Genomic DNA, 17,269 nt, shown 5'->3' with positions numbered 1-17,269 from the left:
AGGCCTATTTTTAATTAATTACCAGATGGAAATGAACCTTTCTTGGAACTTCTGGAAGCTTCTCAGAAAAGTCAAGCTTTCCTCGGAACTGGCCTTGTGTGCAAATTGGGACAGATAAAAGAAGGGTTTTTTCTCTTAAATAGATTGTGATAAATTCTGACACAATGTTCAAAAAAGAAAACAACATTAACTAAATCACCATGAAGACTCCAACAAAACAAATCTAGCCAAGTATATGTACCACACATAAAAAACTCATATATTATGCAAACATACATAAACCAGTTTGAATTTACAAATCCTCAGCCTGTGCACAAAGGCATACTTTATTTAAATGACTGTTATAAATACATATAAAGTACAGGACTTGGCCTTATAACTGTCTCGATGTCATATAGTTACCAGGCCTCTATTTAAACAAAATACAGTCTGTCAGAATGCTGTTTGGCCTTTTTCTATTTTGTCCCTACAAGGGGGATGTGAAAGAGAAAGGCTGAACTTATTTATTCTGGTCTGGGCACTTTGCCAATACTCACAGAGATACTGTACTTTTTCTGGCTCACAGTGAGTTCAACCTCTTACCTGCCTCCCTGTTTAGACCGCTGGAAGAAGCCACAGCTACAGAATTACAGTTGTAACACAATCAGAATAGCAGAGAGGGGGAATCATAGCATTAGCCTACCCTGGTTTCACTCCCCCATCTCCATTACAGACCACTTTTATCAGGCATTTTGCACTGTTAAATGTGGTAAGATTTGTGGTAAGCAGTGTTGTAAAAGTTGTCTGCAAGGAGAGAAAGCTCTCAGCAGAGCATCCAGAAGAAACTTAAATATTTGTCAAATTGAATTATTGCAAAATAGAAAAAAAACCCTCATATTTCAGTATCCGTTGACGAGGTATTTACCAGTACACCATACTTCGCTCATTTATACTTCATACACTCACAAGCTTTAGGTAGTTCCTTCTCCCATCCCTTTAACCTGCAGAGAGCCATAACGAACTCTTAACACTTTCATCTCACGCAGAAATGGTGCTTCCAGCTCTGACCCCACGGATGATAGCAGTTTCAGTGATGACGAGGAAAATATTCCCGCTGAGGCAAGTAACACTACATTCACACCCAGCATATCTAGTAGTGAGCAGCTTGTACAGCTGGAAATCTTCCAGCAGGCTTAGCTGCTCCCTCCCCTGTGCTGAACAGGTCACTTATGGCAAAAAAATATTCTTTAAATCCCCTAAAATGCTAATTGTATTGAGGGGTATCCTCCATGAAACAGCAGGAGCCTTGTGGCTCCCATTAGCATGAAGTATCCCACCCATGGGCAGCCAAAGTCATCAAAATTTCTGAAAAACCTGATATTCATCCCTAATGTCTACCTATGTCTCGGGGATGTAAACAAACCTAAAAATCCTTTCTATAAAGGCCCAACATGGAACTCTGTGACACTGATTTTTGTGGTCTTTGTATTCTGTGGTTGTGGTGGGTTTTAGAAACTCTATCTAGAGATAGCAGCTAGTGCTTTTGGCTGGGGGGATACTGCTAGGGGATTCTTTGCGTGGTGGTTACAGTGGCTTTCAGAAATCACAGGATTACAAAATAGGAACGCATAATAAAGAGAAATCTGATGTGAAAACTGGAAGACTGGAAGAAGACTGAGGAACTAAGATCTTTTGGCAACATACTCAAAATCAGTCTTAGTCAGCAAAGATGTTTAGGAGATCGCTGTGAAATGAAGTTCCCAGCCCAGTGCCAGGAAGTCAGATTTCCACACTACAATGGTAAATATCTTCAGTGGTAATTGCTGGAAGGCCAATCCTGCCTGTCAAAATAGAAGCACCACAATGGACTGCTGTGCGGAATTTTATATGATGAACTTGATTTGCGCTCTGAGCCATGATCCGTCTTCAGGGCTGTCCTCGTGATAACTTTCACAGCACTGAATTTACATAATTTTAACTAAAAAGGGATAAATCTAACTCCTTGGATAAATCATCCTATCTTTCTGCATTCTCACTTTTCTGCAATGCTATCAGCAATCATATTTCTAGGGTAAATAGTTTTCCATCTTCCTTAACTCTATTATCATTTTCCATTTAAAACACACTCTGGCATAATCAGACTGCTTTTCAAGATCAATCAGCCCTGGTAGGAACAAGTATCTGTCTTGGTGAAAAAGCAGTTGCATTGGCATAATCAAGTTACTAATGATAGGTCCATTATATAATCAACAAATTGGTGTTTCTGCTGGCTATTCCCTTTCCTCTTGCCTCCATAATAGTTCTCGGTTCAGTTAGACATTTGCGATTCATTTAGTAAATGGATAAAGTAAGCATTTGGATTTTTACCAATCGTGTTGCATCGTGCTGATTACTAATTGCAGCTGTTGCATTTCACTGCAGAAATACCTCCTTTTCAGCATAAGTATGATGATCTTTCAGACATAGATGAACATGCAGGTGCCCTGTGTATCACCTGTGTTTTCTGTTTCCTTGATATAATGAGTTTTTTCATCTCCAGAGGATTATGAATCCCAGCATGGGCTGGTACTTTCCTTGTGTAGCTGAAGTTCCACTGTGTGATAAAGCATAGATCTCCTCATTTTACTTTATGAATCTCACTAACTTTATTAACTTCATTTTCAATTGCTCGTAATTTCATATAGCTCCCATCCTATGGGATAAATGTTCCATATTCAGGCTCCTCCTACCAAATGGTCATCCCTTCATCATTGTCTTTACCTGATTTTTTCAGAGTTTAAGCAAAACACAATGTAGATATTTCAGCACAACAGTTCTTGAGAGGAAATTCTGTTTTTTGTTATGAATAAAAAACCCAAATATGTCACTGTATTCTATTTTATTTATTCTATATAATTGATCTGCAAAGCACTTCAGCCTGCTGTGTGTTAGAGGACACAGTATGGAAGAGAGTCACTTAGATATTTAACTCCACTTCAGCAGAATATATTTTTAAATGTCACTAGCATGTTACATTAATAATTAATTCATTTAAATTTCCCATTCCCAATATTTAGGCAATACCAAATAACTAGAACCAAAAATTCACAGATAATTTCAAGCTAGCTTGGCAGTAAATTGCCACTACCTTTTACAATTTGTGGTTGCTGAACTCCACAACCCCAAACAGCCAAGAAAGCCTCTAGAGGTAAATAAATAAAAAAAAGAAACCTTCTAAAATTATCTGGCAGGGGCAGACGAAAGCAGAGGATTCCTGTTGTGGGAGTTCTCCCGTGCAACATGTACATTCCCAATGAGCAAGCCCAGGCATATTTGTTTTTATACAGTCGTTTCCACACCAAGACACATTTCCATTCCCCCCTCCCTCCTTCTGCTTTTGTATTCCATCGTCCACATCAACAATTAGTGGAAGTGCCTGGCTGTGCCTGTTCACATTGTTCCCAGACTTTTCTCTCCCCCAGTGAGCTCTGAAGACCATGCATTATTTGACATGACATGACTTGGAGGCCTTCTACAGCAACAGCCGTATGCAGGGAAGCAGACAGAGACAAGGAAGAAAGTCAGTCCTAGTTACAACTATCTGGGACAGTAGGACTCAAATTAATATGCATTAATCTCTTAGCACAATACCCCAGGTGACTGGACATTAAATTACTTAGTCTTGTAAACGAAAAAAACCCAAATCCCACCAGAAATAAAAACAGCCTAAAGGTCAAGATGCAAAGTCAGCTCGTTGTTCTATTTGTTTTGTGACATTAAAACACAGGATATGAAATCGAAAAGAATCTTAGTACAGCTAGAAACTAAATCCAGATGTTTTAACATCAGGCAGAAGCATATTCATAATGTGGGGTTTTTCTGAAATAATTAAATATCTATTGCATTTTCCATCACAGTTCATTTCTCTGCAACATGAGCAATTTGCCAGCTTGTACATACACACTGAATTTATTCAGTTTATATTAAACAGCTGCATGCAGGGCAGCTTCCCTTCACACACATAGGCTCTGCACTTGTGTCCTTACATGTTTTTTAAATTAACCTACTCAAGTGCACAGAACATTCAAGACCATAAAACATAATCAAAGGTACCTATTGCTCTCTGGAAATGAACTCTTAGAAATATCTTCTCTGAAAATGGATGTTTCCTTTGAGTGTCCACTCAATATTTCCTCTCATTTTGTTGCTAAAGTCCAGAGAAATTAGATTTTACCATTCCTCCAAGAAGTGATCACCAGACATATGTCCCCAGATGTTCAGCCTGTGTGTTCCAACTTTCATCTATTAAAGTGCATATACTGATCACTGGCATTGGTATTACCAGCTTTTCCTTTTACATGTGTGCCTCTTTCTCAGTTACTTCAACTCAAATACAGTAAAAGCTAAAAGCTTGTTTTACAACTGATATGCATGGAGAAATTTCAAAAACTCGGTTGGTTACCCCCTCAGCTTCTCACAACCTGAGGAGCTCCCCTGTGTCCTCCTGTCTTCCTCCAGTGACCTCAAGAAGCAGCAGCCCACGAAGCAATATTGACACTGACTTGCAGAACTCCAAATACCTCTTAACCCAAATACCTCTGCTTCATAAACATGCTGACAAAAAGTACATGTAGATTATGGCAGTGAAATGTATTTCTCCTCTAAAAACATTTATATTGGAAAGTAATTTGAAATAACTATCCACAGTGAGTCTAAACACATTAAATGCCTACAGCAGTTAGCAGAACTAGGTTAAAAAATACATAAATAGGTAAAAAAACTAGGTAAAAAATACATAAATAAAAAATCCTCTCAAATTTTAAATGATTGCGGCTTTTTCTCAAATTACATTGAAAAGTTGAAGGGAACAGAAAAGGAATTTCTTTCTGAAGTCTTTATCATATGTAATACTTGGTCACTGTCAGTCAAACATAAGGTCATACATAGACTTTATCATGTGTCACAATGGATTGCACTGTACTAAGTATCAGTATTAGTTTCAGTCTTTATCATCAAGAGAACAGCTGCTATTTATCTCTTCCCATATTACTTCCTAGTATTACTTTCAATCTCTGTTCCATAAAAAACAAGCTTCTGACTTGGGGTTTTTGGGGGGGGGTCTCCATTTTATGTATCAGGTGCAAGAGAATGTTATTGGGAGTGGAAAATTAGGAAAATCAGCTTCTGTTTTGTAATACAGGTGTAAATAGCAGAGGGGGAAGAATGGCAACTTGAAAGCTTGAAAGATGTAAAGCTCAATTTTCAAATGTATTTAAGGACATCCTGATGCAAGTGGACTAGTAGCATTTTCAAATACTGCAAAGGAACCTAAATTATTTTGAAAATCCCATCTCTCTGAACTACTAGGCTTCTTAACACCTTTTTTTTTTCTCAAGGATTAATCTTGTGAATGGCATTTCAAGTAAACTTGAGTCATCTGTTCTTGGATTTTTGGATCTCAGATTATAGACAGATGGACATCAAAAGTCAATGAATTACCAAGGCTTACCAAGTTACCACTCACTTGTTTTATCTGACAATGTACACCATGAAAATAAAGCATGTTGGCTAACTAAGAAGGCATTGTAAGACAACATGTTTTATTCAGCATTGCGGTGGGATAGGAGGATACACATAGTCTGTTAATAAAGCCAACTGGTGAACAGCAGCTTGCTTTGCCTTGTTAACTATTGGTTGAGGTCTACCAGGACAGCTGCTGAATACTGGGTGAAAAACATTTTTTTCTTACTAAGTAATGGAGACTAGCCCACTATTGTACATGGTTAAGTAAGGCATGTTTCCTCTTTTACTGACTTCAGTGTTTCAGCTGAAAATCAGAAGAGTTAATTTAACAGCAACTTTTGCATGCCAACTGATGATGCCTCCACAGGTCTGCCACAGTGAAAGGAGCCAGAACTCTAAGTACACAATACAGAAAAAAAGGAATTGAAGTAATTGCGGTTTTTGAACTACTGGTATTACTTTATAAAGAAAAATGCTGGCATGTACCCTCCTGCATCTGCATAGCTTAGAGCGCGTACAGTCATTCTCAAAAACATAAAAAATATAAGGAAAATGTATAATTAATCATCACCCAACTAAAAGAAGTCTATTAAATTAGTATTTACCTTTAACATCAACTAGCTAAATAAAAGGGCAAAGAGAACAGCTGAATAACATCTTCTACCTCCCATTCATTTCAGGCTATAAATCTTATGTTTATGAATAATGTTGGCTCAACTTTTCAGATGGCAGAAGCTCTCCATTTTCCCCATAAAAATGTAAAGTTGGTCTAGCATTAGCTGAAGGAATATCCAAGAAGAACAGTGTTGAGACCATGCCGGAATTCTCTCTCCTGCACTAGCTGGCAGCAGTACTGGGGAAAGCCCAGCTCCAGCAACTGGAAAGACAAGACAAGTCAGTGGAGTACAGAATGCAGACAGGATGCCTGCAAACTCTTTGGAGGGTGCTGTAGGTTGAAGGTGGCTGGTCAAGTGCTGTTTCAAATGTCCCAAACCTCATGAGCTTAAGTTTATAGATGACTGCTAAATGGCTGCAGATGCCAGATGCCTTGTTTCAAGAGCTCTACAACTGATGTGCCACCAGCTATTCGGAAAAAAAAAAGACTAGCGTTTCACAACTTTCAACAACCACATGAACCACATAGAGGGTGTGATAAGTAGGCACACTCATTGAAGTACCACCTTTGATGCTGGAATTTAATATAGTCTCCTCTGATTTATCTAATAACCTCAACCCTTGGTCTTCCTGATCAGACTGCCAAGAGTCCTAACAGTGTTATTTTAGGACACAGCACGACTGTCTGTAGATGTTAGACTGGAATCCTTTCACTTCGCAGGTATTTTCAAAACGCAAACGGAAAAATATTTTCCATCACTGCTGACTTAGGCTGAGCTTGTACATGGATCCTTATGGGACAAATAAGATAGGAAGAAGGTTGGGCTTATGGTTAAGATAAATTAATTAGGTCTCAAGACTTCATGAGTCCAACTGTCACACTCCTGTACAACATGAGGCAAGTTGCTTAAACTCTAACCATCTACTTGAGCATTAGTACTGCAGGGACAACATCGTTTCCTCTGCCGGCCTCCAGTCTGTAACACCTATGAAGGCTTTAAATTCTTCAGAGAGTTTGTCTTTACTAACATATGTATCCTTATGCATGCGTAGACATCCAGTTCAACAGCGTTCAGTCATGGATGGAAAGAACATCCCATAAGATGTTTCACTGTTTCAATGTGGCTCACTGATACTTTAAAAGTTTCTTCTTTGTGGACCTCAAGCTTCAGCCCTTCAGCAATGCAAAGCTTACATCAAGGACTCTCCTCTGCCCAACCTCAGGCAATATAGCAGATAGAGATTCAGACAGCTAGGTGATGATTTACTGCTCTTATCCCTGAACTGTCTTCCCTCATGCCTCTTGGTTTAGATCACACTTCCAACACAGATGCCATGATTAATACTCAGTCACAGCAAATTCCCCTCTAATTAATTTATGCAAAAGGAATGACAATACATGATGAAAACCACATTCCAGAAGATGCAATGCTCTACTGAGAAGCTGGCAAACTCCTATTATGTGTTGTGATAACACTGACTAAGCACCTTTCAAAATCTCTTCCTTACTGTCCCTTTCTTCCGCAAGCTTTGTTGGGACTATCGTGTCTTCAGTTTCAACTCCCATCTCAGAGCATGCTTCTCCCAGAACTCTCTACATTACATAACCAAATCCAATTCAATCCCCAGATGTGGGGACAAGATCCAACCAACTGTGGAGTTAATTTCAGTGTGCCTGTGTAGTGGCTGAACAGTATTTAGTTTCAAGGAGCTTTCACTTGCTCAAATGCATTCCTTCAGAGCAATGAAGTTGTGCAGTCTCCATCCTTGGAGATACTCAGAATCTGATGGGACACAGTCCTGAGCAACCTGGTCTAGCTGACCACAGGGTCAGGAGGAGGACTGGACTAGACAATCTCCAGAGGCCTCTTCCAACCTCAACTATTTCATGATTCTATAAAAACACTTGTTAGCAGTTACACCTTTTAAAGGCCATATCACCAAAAGCAAGACAATACGGGCTTAGCAAACATATTAAATGCACAACTATTTAAAGGCATAGAACAGTCCTGAATCTGTGGAAACTTGTCAAAGATTATGGCTAGGTAGCAGAAACAGAGTCGTCGTGATACGCTTCAGGATTCTGTGCATAATTCCAGGTGTCTTTCTCGATTTCCATGTGGAGTCCATTCAGAATAAGTGGCATGCAGGTAACAATCCATTTCTTCCACTAGGCAGGCTATAGACAATGCTAATGGCACCTGTTTAGTTCATCACATTCTTACAACTATACCTTTTCTATGGAGAGCTTGTCTTCATTGAAATATTTCTTCATGCTTGGATGCAAATTTTACCCCTAATCTATCTCAACAAGTATTGATTTCTCTAATTCCACAGAAAACAAGTTTCCAAACTTTTCTAAAGGAATCAACAGGCACATAGCTTCCACAAACCAGATCTGAACATCAGTCATTCACAAAATACCACGAATAAGTCTACAACTGAGCAGGAAAATCCTGTGTTTCATAGTACTGTAAGCCAGCACTCTGATCACTCAGATAGCTTTTCTTTCTTCAGCTTGCAGAAGCAGAGTATATTCTTATCTTCATTGTTCCAGCAGCATTACTGATGTGAAAAGATGACTGAAAATCACACAATGCCTGGTGTAAATAAATGATGATAAAGGCTTCATACCATGGCAGATAATGCTTCTAATGCACACACTTCCTCCTAATGAAACTCCAGATCTATGAATGTGTTCTCCAGCAGCTTAAAAAAGGCATATAGCTCTATCACCCTGGCTGCAAAAACAGATTAAGTCTTCAGCTTATGACTTAGGTTCTGGTTTTGGAGCAGAAGGTCACAGGGACCCTTTGCAATAATGACCATAAGGTCTGAACAATCACGGAGTGCGATATAAATGACAACCATGAAACACATACTGCAATGCATTTGCTATGCATCCCACTAAGTCACGCTTACATAACGTAATTTACTGTCATGCTAAATTATATGAAAATTTAAAGGACGCTGTATACTATTCTATGAATCCTCAGTGTCGAAACCTGAAGTACCATGTTGTGTTTTGATTCTCTACCATGTAAATAATGCTTTCACGCTTTAACAATTTCATATGTAGTTATATGCAAGCAATTTAAGAGAGACAGTGTTACAGAAGCAAACACTAAACTGAAGCATTATATTCCAGTTTCTACAACTACCTAAAGAATAAACACAAAAATGATTCTGCAGCAGAAATTGTCATACACATCACTGTTTCAACTCACTGCTAGTACTAGAAATAGTTTAGTAGTAGCACAGCACTACATCACCAAACCATCAATAATACATTTATTGATGGCATCTTACATTCACGTGTATACATAAGTTCTCCTTTCTAGGAGAAAAAACATACTCCATTCAAGATACATGCAAGCTGCTTTTTGTCTTTGAAGACATGCATAACTCTCCCTATTTGTTAGGCCATAACACTTTCTCCAGCGTGTCTACAGCACAAGCAATAGTAGCAAACTGAGACAGCAGTCCTCTGCAACCAGATCAGGCCCTGAAAGCAGGCTAATCGTCAAAGCCTGATGATCAGTCGAGGTTAACGTCGCCCACAAAGGGGCTATTTCTATGCCAGACAGACATATTCTGTGGCATCTCTTGTCTGCTACTGATGTCTTCCTTGATGCTTCATTTCTTTTGTAACCAATTCTGCTCTTTCATTATTTCCTATGCATGGGATGTCTTTTGATATAAATTCAGCTCTTTTTCAAAGGGATGAGAATTAAACACGGTATTTCACTCAACATGAATGTCCACAATTTGGTCTACAAACAGCCATGCTGACTCAGTTTTGGTTCCTTTCTACTCCCATTAGCCTGCCAAGCCAGCACACAGACACACCAACCTACTGCCATGACTGTCCATACATCATCAACAAAATGGTTGTTGAATCCTGTCTTCAGGGTCAAATTCTGCTTTTGGTCACATCTGAGCAGCTCCCTTGAATGCAATGTAGTGCCCAGGTGAAATTGGGCATAAGTTGAATGTTGCAGATGTGTGAACAGGCACTGGAACCTCCCAGGTGGAGATCACTACTTTCTGCTTCACTCCTGATCCCCCTAGGAGCATGACATTTTCTTCTGTTTTAGTAATTCCAGTATAAGCATGGTGTGAGTAACATTCCCTGAGGCCAAAAGTCTCACCATCCACCTTTCTGTGAGGTTCCTTCCACATTCATGACTTATTCCTCTAAGGAAATTAATATTTTTTCTGAGCCCACATTCTCCACAGGCTCACAGGTATAAATAAAGGAGATTGGATGAGACCATTTAGGAGCAGAATTTCCTACCAGAAAAAGTGATGTTTTAAAGAAGCAGTACTTTTCAATAACCTGATGATCAGTTTGTGTTATGATTTAAAAGCAAAGAGACTAAGAACTTCCTTAATTACAGAGGCAGCTATTATGACTACAAACATAAATCCTTTCTTTTTTCCTTCAGGTAGATTCAAAGTGCAAGCTCAACACTCCTGAGCAAATACCACTTGCCCTTCAGACCCTTAATAGATCAGCCCTTTAGGAAGGAATCTAACTTTAAACTTCAAGGCCACAGAGGCTCAGGACAACTCAGAGTCTGCCCTATGAGAGCAAGGGGCAGGACAGTTGCAGATTTAATTTTAGGGAAACATTTCTCTCTCCTCTGTCTCATTCTCCCCCCACCTCCTTTTCCCAAGAAAACAATTTATTTTTTTTTTCAATCCTAGATCACATTGGAAGCTGACTCCCTCACCTCCTCTGAAAGAACTGACCAGCTTAATCCTCCTCTGCAGCTTCCTAAAGTGATCCCTACACTGAAATGCTATTCTCATCAGCCCACCCAGCAATTACCGGGAGACAAGCACCCTGCAAAAAAACTGTGACAGAACAAAATCATTTCACAGTGATTTATTAGGCATGCAGCCATTAATGACTGCAAGTGTGGAAAGCAAGATGGAGGGGCAGAGCCTGAGCCAACACTAGCTGTCAGAACATCATTGTCATCTATCGGGTTAGAAATATTGAAGCCATCTGATGTTTCAGCCTGGCATCCCAATGTAACAACAGGCCTGGAAACAGCAATAAATTTGCACATTGAGGAGATCGTTCAAAATCATAGAGGTTGATAAAGAAATGGGAGAAAGTGTGCAGAGATGTTTGTTTGCGTGACATTGAAAATAAAGGATCATAATCTCCAAGAGCATCTCTCTAGTGCACCAACTCTGCTGTCAGGGCTGAAGTACCAGAGGCAACAGACACTTCACTGAACTGAAAGATGTTTTTATATTCATTTGCAGATGTTATTTTTGTCCATACTGTGAAAAAATCTCTTTGTTCATTTAAATAAAAAGTCACCTTGTGATGTATTTGGGAAAAATCCAAGGAAGTGCCAAGGTTCTGCAATTTCCACCTGCTGGGAGCACCAGGTGCTTGGCACTTGCCATGGTGAAGCTCTTGAGACAGGGTCTGCCCTCAGTTGCACTAGTGTAAATACAACATAACTTTGCTGGCACTGACTGAATTATCCCAGATGAAATTCAAAGTAAGCAAGAGCAGAATCTCTCCTTTTCTTTCCAGCAACATGGGATTACAATGGTAATGTTAACATTAGAACAGATCAATTTTGCAAAATGACAAAAGAACGTACTGATCTCACTGCTGTGAGCTCCTACTCAGCAGACAATTGCGTCCCATCTTAGAAAAGACTGTTTGAAATGTTCAAAGCAATGTGCAAGCATTAACTTCTAATGGCTTAAAAAGGAATTTTATAATGCTAATGTCTTCATATTACGGATGTGATGCATCTAGAGAGCAAAGGTTTCTATTCATATCAGTAGCAGCTTTCAAAGGTATTTGGACCAGAAATTTCCATTTAGGCATCTCTAATTTCAAGAGTTCAGAATGTGCTGCTGGGAAAGACAGAGGGTGATATATATATATGACCTCTACTTTACAAAGGCTCCTGCAGTTATATTATGGTCCATCGAAATTACTAGTTGGTTAGTCAGTTGTGTATTTCCAAGGAAAACAACAAACAAACAAAACAAAAAGTTGTTCAATTGGTGCAACAATTTAGCAAGTAATTCCCTGCCATGCTAACAGAATACAGTTGCCTCGACTTTACTCTTGGCTACTGAACACCAAGTTGAGAGCAGATAGGAAACTCAACTGGCAGGAACTTAGTGGTCTACCACTATTCCCAGAAGCAAGGGCTGGGCATCACCCACTTGTGCTGAAGGAGAATGAGGACAGAAAGAAGGTGAAAATAGAGTGTTTCCAGAATTTTTGTATCATGTCTTGTTCTCGCTTGAGAAAGATGTACCTGAGAAATGCCCTGGAGTGCTGCAAGACACAAAACCAGCTTTCTTAAATTGATACATCTTTTTTCCACTGTCACAGGCAAACCCAAAAAATAAAAATATGTGCGAGAGGGAAGAAAAGCATACAGCTTTCTTTTCAGACATGCCTATTATTCCACAACCCTCTAACCTAATTGTAGCGTATTTTGCACTATTCACCTTTTTTTTTTTTTTGCACAATATTTGTCATTAGTTTTTCAGTCAGCATTTCTACATGACTAATAAATATGTTTCAGGATACCCTGCACCACAGCAGTACCTTTCTGTCCCACTGCTTTCTCTTTCAGAATTGACTCCTCTCTCCCCTCCTACTCAGACCTTGTTAGTCCTTCTCTTGTTCCTAATTTGAAGATCTCAATGAGCAAGAATTACATGTCTCAGCAATAAACATGATCTCACAGCAACACAAAGAAGAGGATGAACAAAATAAAAATTACTGTCTGGTGAAAGCTCCCTTGACAACTACAGCTACACTGACAGGCGCCACTGAAATAATAGGAACGATGCTTCAAAACAACAGCCAAGAAAACGTTATGAAAGAGAAAAAAAAACAGTCTAAATGGATCTTTTCAAATGCAGATTCCACTGTCAAATGAGGAGAATGAGAAAAATGTTCTTTCTTATAGCACAGTCATATTTAAACTCTGCCAGATAACAGAAAACCACCAAAAATGTGGGTACAACCTGAAAGATCCTGAGCCCAATAGTCCATTTCAGGAATGCTACAATGATGCATTATGCTACAATGATGCAGAATGGAACAGAAGGATCATATTTTGGGGATGGAGAGGAGGGATGGAAGGTGTTATCTTATTACCAAATCTTGAATTGCTTCCAACTGGGTGAACAATAAAACTCATGTTGACTTCAGAGTAATATCAGGCATTTGCAGGCTTGTATCTGAATAACTACCACTACCTAGGTGACAAGCTGCATAGCAAAGAAGCCAAGAGATTAATGAACATGAAAAATTATGGCCCACTACTAATGATGGTCCATCCAAGACAGAACTAAGGAAACAGTCATGAAGAAAGGTTGTCTATAAGCTTAGGGAGGCAATTAGGAAAAAGCATTAGTCTTCCTCTGTCAATATTGCTTAAGTGTGAACAAGTTACTTAGGCACTTTTTCCACCTTAGCTTCACAACCATAAAACAGGGAAAATTGCTGTAAGTACTAGTGTGGTCAGAGTTATCTGGTGGTCAGAAGGTATTTCAAAAGCACCAGATGAATCCTAAAAAATCCTGCAGCAACTGCAGCATCTCCCAAACTACCTATGGCTCTTCAGCAGGCAGAAAATGTGGCTTCTTAGAGCAGAGGTGGAGATCCAGCTGCACAGAAGTTCCTGGCTAGACTGAGTCAGAGGGGGGGGGGGGGGCTATGGAAAGAGATGACATACTCAGTGCAGCGAGCAGGATGGAAAGGAACAAGGTGCACAGGGTGAGTGGCGCTTTGGTGTGGTACATTTTATCTTTTTGGTATTTTACATCCCTATTGTGAAGTAGTACTACTGGTAACATGGCAAAGCTTATTGCCTAAAAACTCCAGTCACAAATGCATAGGCAACACCCATGTTAGCAGAAACAGACCCTTTTCTCCTAGTACTGAATGCACTCAGAGTTCCAGAAGTTTGGCTTAAGCTCTTGGGCTTGCATTCCTCTCCAGAGAAAAATGAAATCTGCAGAAGAGACATGTATTTCTCCTCCATTTTATTCCACACACTCAAGACACCTAATAAATTTGCTTTGACTTCTTATTCTTCCCTAAAACAAAGGAAAAACTTAGAACCAGAAATATCTTTTTGCTCCCTGGCGAACTGGCAGACACACGTGTAGGACTGTTTCCCACTTTTATATAATGAGATTTTTAAAAAAAAAAAAAAAAAAGCCAAAACAGATTGCACAGGAAAAGATACAGGGACTCTGCCATTTCTTGCCAGAAGCACTGAAACCAAAAGCACATCGGGACTGAGAATAAAAAACTAAATGGTTATGTAGATAACAAGAACATCCTAATAGTAAAGAAAAACAGTAATCAAAGTTTTGAAAGGCATGTAAACTCTTGAAGAGAGAGCCAGCCAGCCTTTTCGTACTCACTGGGAATAGAGAGAAACTTTTGGTCTGAGGTTATTCTGTATCTATATACTAGAGTTTCTTGCGTGTTTCTTTATAGTGCGGATATACAAAACAAAACAGTCGGTGAACAGACTGCATGGCTCGCTGGTCTGCTCCACCACAGCAGTACAACTGTCCCTGCTCTTTCAGCAATAAACAGACTGCTTGTGTCGAAATCTGAGAGAGCTCTGGGCTTCCCAGCCCTGGGAAATTCAAATGTGGACTAGTTTTGAGAGAGGGAAGAGTCAGATTAAACACTGATTCAGCCACAAGGCACGGACAGTTCCCAGAGCCAAACCCGGGGATGTTGAGACCAGCATTTGGGGGGGGAACACACCTTTTGCTAAACGTACCATGAGCCTGTGTGTGAACTGGATGAGACATACTGAACCAAACCCACAGCCCAGGGCAGGGAAGCAGTGGTGCAGCCGGAGTTATCCTCGCTCCTCCGTGCCACAGACACTGCACCCTGAGCTCCCAGCACCGCACGGGGGGCAGAGACCAGAGGACCCCACCACGCTCCAACCCACCCCAGATGTGGAGGGCTTGCCTGTTGCACAGGCTGCACCCCTCAGCCCAGCATCCCCCAAACTCCACACCTCAGCAGCAGGAAACACCTCTCCCTGCCTTTCGCGGCACTACATGTCAGAGAACAACATGCTCCAGCGCCCAAGCCACGCCAGCTGCCGAAGGGGAGGAAGAGCCAGGAGCCACTTACGGGGATGTGCACTCGCAACATGAGTTTCTTCTGGCTGGATGTTTTCCTGCTGCTGCTGCTGCTGCTGGAGGCATCTTTCTTCTTGTCCATGGCAGTGCTTCCCATCCCTTCACCCAGGCGTGGTGCTGGGCAATGGATCTGGAGAGGGAAGCTCCTTTTCCACCTCTCCCCACCGTCCCACCGGCCGCAGTTACTCCAGGCTCCTTATTTTCTTTTTTCTTTTCTTTTTTTTTTTTTTAATGGCCTTAGGAAATTGGGGGGGGTGGGGGTGGGTAAGGGGGGAGGATAGGAGAAGCAGAGGGAAGGGGAGGAGTTTCTCCAGCTCCGGCCTTTAATCCCAGCAGCGAGGTGTCAGGGGGGACCTTCTCAAGAGCATGAGATGCCCTTACAAACGCTGCTTGCCTTCTCACTCTTCCGCCCTTTCAAAAATATCCGGAGCATCCTGGGGGGGTGAGAAAGTTTCCTTCCCCTCGCCCAGCCCGGCCGCACTCTCCCCCGAAAGAAAGAAAAAAAAAAACAAACACCAAACAAACCCCCAAAACACCCAAACGCCACAAAAAAAAAAAAAAAAAAAAAAAAAAAAAAAACCAACGAAAAGAGGAAGGCGCTCGGGCGAGGCTCCTGGCAGACCGGCGGTCGCGGGGTCCGGGCCGGGCCGGGCCGGGCGGAGGGAGCGCGGCTTCCCCACGGAAAGCTGGGAGGGCGAGCGAGCGCTGCCCGGCGGAGCCCCGCGGGGAGCCCGGCCGGGGAGGGAGGAGGTTCCCGGGCGCTGCCGAGAGCCCCGGCCGGTTCGCCAGGAAGTGCACGACGAGCACGACACAACTTTCCTCCGCGGCCAGCTCCGCAGCCCGCCGCGTGTTCCCGGCCGCTTCCCCCCGCCCCGGCTCCCCCCGTTTGTTGTTGGGGTTTTTTTTTTTTGGGGGGGGGGAAGGGGGGAGGAGAGGAGCTGGGGCTGTGCCCGCATCCCCCGGGCTGCTGGAGCACTGGGATGGGCGAAAAGGCTGGGTTTCACCTTGCCAAAAACGCACAAAGGCGGCGCGGTTCCTTTCCCTCCCTCCCCCAGGATTTCTCGCGGTCGTGCCCTAAAGGAGGGATATTTCCCCCCTCGGTCCCCGCAAGCGTTCCCGGGCCAGCCAGCAGCCTTGAGCGAGCCGGCTTTGCACGGCCCAGCCCGGCTGCTGCAGTGGCCCCGCGGCCCGAGGGATGGCGCTGGGCGGGGGGACCAGCCCGGCGTCCCGGCCAGGCTCACTCCCGCCGGGCAAAAGCACAGCGCTGCCCTCCTCCTTGCTTGCCAGGGAACTTGTGCCAAGCCCCGGAGGGTCCCGGTCCGCTCTTGAACATAGATTTTTTTTTACTATTATTATTTTTTTTTTCCCGCTCCCTCCCTCCAAAAAGCCTTCAAACGCGAATTCGGCCGAGCGAAAAGAGGCAGATCACGCCCCGCGGGGAAACGATTTTGGCGTTACGGAGTATCAGAAGACGAAAAGCTTTCAGGATCCGCTTCACCTGTGGCTGCGCCGGTTGCTGGTGTGTTTCAGAGCACGCTGCCTTGCAGCTACAGAGCAAACCCATGCCAGTGCCACCCCTGCTGCCAGGCAGGCTTTCAGGGCTGAGATTTTTGGACCGCAAAGAGAGAGAGAGATGTCTTTGCCTTAAAACAGCCAGCGGTTTTCATACACATAGAAACAAACAGACGTTCTGCATCAAAATCGGAGGCTTTGTTCTAAAAAAAAAAAAGTGACTCTTCTTCCCTGGACAATCTCTACACCATTTTACGCTGTCTGAATCTGAGAATTGGACCAAACCCGTTACAGCCACAGACCTTTGATCACATCACTTAAACACAGATTTTCACTGGGTTCAAAGCTGTGCATGTATGCATTCACAGAGTCTGCACCGTAGTTACCTCTAACAAATCTTACAGGATTCTATGATAAAATGATTTATAAGCATTGAGGGGAGAAGGGGAAGTGTTTTCCATGAAAATCTTCTTATCTTCTG

At 42.0% G+C, this 17,269-nt stretch overlaps 1 protein-coding gene across 1 annotated transcript in view; it reads right to left on the bottom strand.

Moving 5' to 3' along the window:
• The window catches only part of PRKAG2 (protein kinase AMP-activated non-catalytic subunit gamma 2), a 226,409-nt gene extending 210,936 nt beyond the window's left edge, over positions 1–15,473 (bottom strand). Inside the window, exon 1 of the mRNA XM_049799132.1 lies at positions 15,269–15,473. Within this exon, the coding sequence (XP_049655089.1) occupies positions 15,269–15,373 (105 nt within the window). The 5' untranslated portion in view covers positions 15,374–15,473. The remainder of the gene's footprint in view (positions 1–15,268) is intronic.
• Positions 15,474–17,269: the final 1,796 nt, after the last annotated feature.

The sequence above is a fragment of the Accipiter gentilis genome, chromosome 4 (assembly GCF_929443795.1).
Source record: "Accipiter gentilis chromosome 4, bAccGen1.1, whole genome shotgun sequence".
NCBI classification, from domain to species: Eukaryota; Metazoa; Chordata; class Aves; order Accipitriformes; family Accipitridae; genus Astur; species Astur gentilis.
This window is presented reverse-complemented; position numbering and strand designations above follow the sequence as displayed.